The sequence below is a fragment of the Coturnix japonica genome, unplaced genomic scaffold, assembly GCF_054131305.1.
Source record: "Coturnix japonica strain WE unplaced genomic scaffold, WE-NBRP24 Scf045, whole genome shotgun sequence".
Lineage (NCBI taxonomy): Eukaryota > Metazoa > Chordata > Aves > Galliformes > Phasianidae > Coturnix > Coturnix japonica.
Window position 1 is genome coordinate 753,743 of NW_028188948.1, and position 6,168 is coordinate 759,910.

At 47.9% G+C, this 6,168-nt stretch overlaps 1 protein-coding gene across 1 annotated transcript; it reads left to right on the forward strand.

Annotated features, from left to right (window-relative positions):
- Positions 1 to 250: 250 nt before the first annotated feature.
- LOC146752421 (olfactory receptor 14J1-like) lies at positions 251 to 1,271 on the forward strand. The gene has a single exon (XM_085531896.1). It carries the CDS (start codon positions 251 to 253, stop codon positions 1,184 to 1,186), a length of 936 nt encoding a protein of 311 aa, XP_085388022.1. The 3' UTR covers positions 1,187 to 1,271.
- Positions 1,272 to 6,168: the final 4,897 nt, after the last annotated feature.

The window sequence follows — 6,168 nt, forward strand, 5'->3', positions numbered from 1 at the left end:
CTTGAAACAGATGAAAATATCCAGGGAGAAGGGATAAGAAAATAAGAGGAAGGTTAGAGCTCCATATGCTGCTTCTGCTTAAGGAATGCTGAAATACACGAAATTAAATGCAAGTAATGGTGCTAAATGTACACTGTTGTAAGAGAATAAAAACATTTCATAGTATAGCAGGAGTAGTGCCTCTGAGAATGGTCTGGACTTGTCATTATCTTCTGCACTCTGAGCAGGACTCCAAGCCCAACAACAGCAGATGCCCAACAGCAGCTCCATCAGCGAGTTCCTCCTGCTGCCGTTGGCAGACACGCGGCAGCTGCAGCTCCTGCACTTCTGGCTCTTCCTGGGCATCTACCTGGCTGCCCTCCTGGGCAACAGCCTCATCAGCACAGCCGTAGCCTGCGACCGCCGCCTGCACACCCCCATGTACTTCTTCCTCCTCAACCTGGCCCTCCTCGACCTGGGCTGCATCTCCACCACTCTCCCCAAAGCCATGGCCAACGCCCTCTGGGACACCAGGGCCATCTCCTACACAGGATGTGCTGCACAGCTCTTTTTCTTTCTCTTCTTCATCTCAGCAGAGTATTCCCTTCTCACCATCATGTCCTATGACCGCTACGTTGCCATCTGCAAGCCCCTGCACTACGGGACCTTGATGGACAGCAGAGCTTGTGCCACCATGGCAGCAGCTGCCTGGGGCACTGGGGTTCTTCATTCCCTGCTGCACACTGCCAGTACGTTTTCACTGCCTCTCTGCCAAGGAAACATTGTGAACCAGTTTTTCTGTGAAATCCCCCAGATCCTCAAGCTCTCCTGCTCAGAATCAAATCTCAGGGAAGTTGTCTTTCTCTTTTTTGGTTCCAGTTTAGCCTTTGGCTGCTTTGTTTTCATATTGGTGTCCTATGTGCAGATCTTCATGGCTGTGCTGAGGATGCCCTCTGAGCAGGGACGGCACAAAGCCTTCTCCACGTGCCTCCCTCACCTGGCCGTGGTCTCCCTGTTTCTCAGCATGGGTTTTTTTGCCTACCTGAAGCCCCTGTCCACTTCCTCCTCATTCCTGGATCTGACAGTGGCACTTCTGTACGCAGTGGTTCCTCCAACACTGAACCCTATTATCTACAGCATGAGGAACACGGAGATCAAGCACGCTCTCAGGAAGATGTTGCAATATGCACTATTCCAGCTTCCATAAAATGGACAACTTCCTCATAGGATTCCCAGTGATGGTTCTTCATGTTTTATGCATCTTTGATTGTTTGATCATGTGAGATATAGCAACATGCAAAAAAATGTTATTGAACTTATAAATAAAAATGTATTACACTTATTTCCTACCTAATTTCCATTTTTTCACTCCAAGAGCTCATGTAAACATGTATCCAAATTCCCCGAATACATTAAAATATACCTAAAAAGGTTTCAAAATAGATTTTACTTAGCTTTTCTTTTTTCCTACTTTGTCTGGATTTGGGGAGGTACAGCCACAGACAGCAGCTCAACGTGCTCTTTTCATTTCTGATCTCTTTACACCACCACAGTGCTCTCAAGTCCTCTCATTTGTGCAGTCCTGAAGGTCTCGTGTGTCTCACGACCGTCCTGTTGTCTCTACAGCAGCACTCCAGGGCTGCAGTCAGTGGCCGGCAATACGAACGGCTGTGTCAGAGCTGGTCGCCTTGCTGGCACTGCCATAACAAGAGGGCCCATTCAGGTCAGGACCAGAGAACTGGAGGGAGGCCTCTTCCAAAGCTGGTGTAAGGAATATACATCAGGAGCTGCTCCCTGAGAAAACCTTGAGATCTTCAGGTGCTCTTCACTGTGTGACCAGATCAGATTGAATAGTCCCAAGGAGATCTGTAAGCGTCTCGGGGCAGTGCTGTTGTTTAAAGTTTATGGGTTGAGACAAAGAGAAAAAGAAAAGGATAATAATTATGACAAATGTATTTATACATATATAATATATTTAGTATATTTTCACACATATACAACATATGCAGTTGCAAACACATATGCACAGATACTAATACATATGCGCATCTGTTTGCAAGGCCAGGACTAGTTGCAGGGGTTTTAACAGCCACAGGGTTCACTGTAGGAGCTGAAGTGGCTGTCGGGCTGTTGCAGGAGTTGAAGTGACCTCAGAGTTCATTGCCAGAGCTGGAACCACCACAGGACCTGTGACTATGTTGGAGCAGCCACTGGGCTCATTGGAGGGGTTGGAGCCATCGCAGGGCTGAACTTCCTCCCTTGGGAGGAATTTGTTTCATTTTCTTATAGCAATAATTGGAACAGCTACAGGACCTATAGCAGGAGTGACTGCAGAGCTCATTATGAGGGGTGGAGTGAAAGTGAGATCTGTCCCAGAGCTTGGAGCAACTGCAGGACGTGTAGCAAAACCTTGGAGCTGCTGCAGGGTCTGTGCCAGGAGTTGCAGAGGCTGCAGCACTGTCAGCAGATCCAGCTCTCTGGATCTGGCACACTGCAGTCATTTGTGCCTCTTGGGGGTTACCAGTGCCACAGCAGACCTGCCCCCAATATTCTACCAGTTTCTCAGGATCCTGCAGTTGCTCGGAGATGAAGTTCCAAAGCCCTGGGGGTGCCCACCGCTCCAGGCAGCTGCCCAGACTGTCCCACACCCTCTGCCATGCAGAGCCTTCTCACCTTGGGGCAGATCTCTCAGTGATATTCCTGAATAATTGTTTAACCTCAATCCTAGAATCATAGAATCACCAAGGTTGAAAAAGGCCTAAAAGATCATCCATTCCAACCGTTCACCTATTACCTATAGCTCCCACTAAACCATGTCCCTCAACACAATATCCAGTACACCCCCGGACTCACAGAGGCGACAATGTAATTGTGTAATTCCTAATCATACCAGCAATATTACTTCCAAAACCCAAAGATGACCAGAGAGCTGAATGTGCACAAAACTTCACTTTGTCAGCTGCCAATTTTATCGTGGTACAAACTGAGGTCAAACAGCATAGCAAAATAAATACCCTAATGCAGCATCCAAGCACCAAGTAAGGAGCTGTGCAGTGAAGCTTCATGAGAAGACTCAACAAGCTCCACACATAGGGAGCACATCCACACATATCAGCACCATGGCCTGCACTTCTCCAGCTCCCACTAAGCCCTATCTGCTCAGGACAGATGTGCCGTTATCTCAACCCTTGGAGTCTCACATCAGGCACCAAAATGACAGTGGTTGTTGAACCCAACATGTGGCTCAGCAGCACACAGTGCTTTGTGCACAGCCCAATTCCCAGTGGGATGGGGATGAGAACTGGGAAAAAAAGTACAACTTCTGGGTTGTAACAAAGCAGTTTACTAAGAGAGATAAAAGGAGAGGAGTAATAGTTATCACTATATATCCGTTGATATGGAATCGTACGTAACAACTGATGCACAAGCACTTGCTCAGCACCACCAGACTGATGCTCAGCTGGGCCCTGAGCAGTGAAGAGACTGAGATGAACTCCCACCCCTTTCAATACAATTTCTGCTTGCTGTCAGCTGATAGAGAACGTCCCTTTGGCCACTATCAGTCTGCTGTCCTCACTCTGTTCCCTCCCAGCTCCATGTGCCCTCCACTGACCATGGCCTTGGCTCCGTACAACACTGCTTAGCAGCAGCTGTAAACATCAGACTGTTATCAATAGGTTTCTCCTAGAACCAAAACACTGCACCATAGCAGGCAGTCTGAAGAAAACAATTCCATCCCAGCTGTAACTCAGATTCCTGCCTGTCCCCTCTTCTTGTTCTTACTGATCAGGAAGCAAGGAACAGAATCTGCCGCTCTCCTCTCTGAGCCCTTTCCATCAGTTCTCAGCTGGCTCCTCTGCCATCCCCAGGCAGAGCTCAGTGCCCTCTCATGGATGGCAGCAGCCTTTTCTCTTCATCCTCTTCATCCATTTTAGGTTGGATGTTAGGGGAAAGTTCTTTACTAGAAGAGTGGTTAGGTTCTGGAACAAGCTGCCCAGTGAGGCTGTGGATGCCCCGTCCTTGGAGGTGTTCAGGACCAGGTTGGACGGGGCCCTGGGCAACCTGATCTAGTAAAGGCATATGTTTGGTGGCCCTGCTAGGGAGGGGGGTTGGAACTACATGATCCTTGAGGTCCCTTCCAACCCTGGTAATTCTGTGATTCTGTGATCCTTGCCCATCCGTCATGCAGAATCTGTACCCCATTTGCTACAGTACAGAGCTGAGAATCAACCCACCATGTCTCTGTGAACCAAACAAGACCCTAGGCCTGCAAAGGCACAGAGATTTGGAGTTAGCTGAGTGACTGTTTGTGGTCCTCTCATTAGTGTAACGACTCTTCAGAATGAATCCCCTTCCAGAAGCAAGTTTTGATTTTGCCTGGCTGGGCCTTGCATCTACACCGTGCTACTGGTGTTCAGAAGATGGCACACAGGTACCAGACCCATTGTGGGGCTCACAGTTGTCCAGTGGACATTGTCACTACCCAGGGCATTTCTTTCCTGAAGGTCCTCAGCGGCATTTGCCAGCTGGCTGGGGGTGTGCTGGAGACCCCAGGGAACTTCCATTCTATTGTAATACAAGAAGAATTTTACAGAGCAGCAGCCATGGATCAAGATAAGCACTTTACAGAGCAGCAGCTGCGGAGCAGGATAAACAGCATGAGAACCAAGGACACCTCTAGCAAAAGGGTGAAAGGCTCGTGGCTTTGAAGCGGGGTTTTAGGGTTCTTATTGCAGAAGCTTTCTTCCAATTAGTGCGTGTGATTTTTGAACACCCTTGTTTGTTTGCTATAAATTACAGCTTTTCAGGCAATAGATGGACACAGCTATATTGAAATATATTGGTGTGTGGTTGTTTGGCCTAGAACACTGACCTTTTGCCTTCAGGTTTGCCAACACGTGGGGGCCCGCAATGTCATGGGATTTAACTCTTGAACACCTGTGGGATCCCGAGAAACTAAGCCAGTATTTGAGTCAGGGATGGTGCAGCCTAGATAGATCTAAGGGGGTATGACTTATTTGGGGCTTGAATTGTGCTTACCGTGCTCTATATAACACTGTTCCGAAAAGAGAGAGTTTCCGAGCTGAGGTTCAAGCCAAAAAGGGAAATCCCCAAGTCAATTTTGATCAGTCACAGGAGGCACCAGTAACAATATCACTTGCCCCTGTGGAAGGCAAGAAATGGAAATGGATGTCCTCACGTCTAGAACGGAAAAAAGAAGTGGAGGAGGAGGCAACAGAAGATCCAGGTGACAGGTCTGGATCAGTACCGAGAAAGGCAAAAGGAAAAGTGGCATGAAGAAGAGAGTGATGAGGAGGAAATCTCTATTACTGTTTGTCGACCCCTGAAGGTGACTGAAATCCAAGGCGTAAGAAAGGAGTACACACGGCACCAGAAAGAATCTCTTGTTACCTGGTTGCTTCGCTGTTGGGACAGCTGGGACGGTAGCTTGTTGTGATGTGACAGGCCCTTCCCCATATTCTGGAAGAATCTTAGTGTAATACAGTGGGTGTAGACGAAAAGGCGTAGGTTATATAAGGATGTGTCTGTTTCAATAAATCGCCATTTTGCCACTTCATCTCCTTGGTGTCACTTGGTAATTGGCCTAGCTGCTGCTTCAGTTGAAGGCGAGAGATCGTAAAGAAATTAACGACCATAAAGCCTTCATGTGTATCATTAAAAATCTCAGCTATTAGACACAAGCGCTTTCCATCTCGAGCAAGGAACAACAGTACAATTGCACTGCGTGTTTCCTTGTGGCGTTACCTACGTGACCACAGAGAAGACATGAGGAAGTGGCATGACCAGCCTACTCCTGTACTATTAGCACGGGTGAGGGAACTACAAAACAGTCCAACCACCAGTACGGCTGCTCCAGTTATCACAGGTAACCAATAGAGGGGCCCTGCCCTCAGTCAAGGGAGTGGAAGGGATAATAGAGTTTATTGGACTGTGTGGATTCGATGGCCTGGCACATCAGAACCACAGAAATATAAGGCACTGGTGGATACCGGTGCACAGTGCACCCTAATGCCCTCCAGTCATGAAGGGACAAAATCAATCCATATTTCTGGATATCTCTCAAGAATTGACTGTGTTGGAGGCTGAAATAAGCCTCACTGGTAAAGACTGGAAAAAACATCCTATGTGAGTGGCCCAGGGTTTCCGTTCACACTTGGTATTGATTAC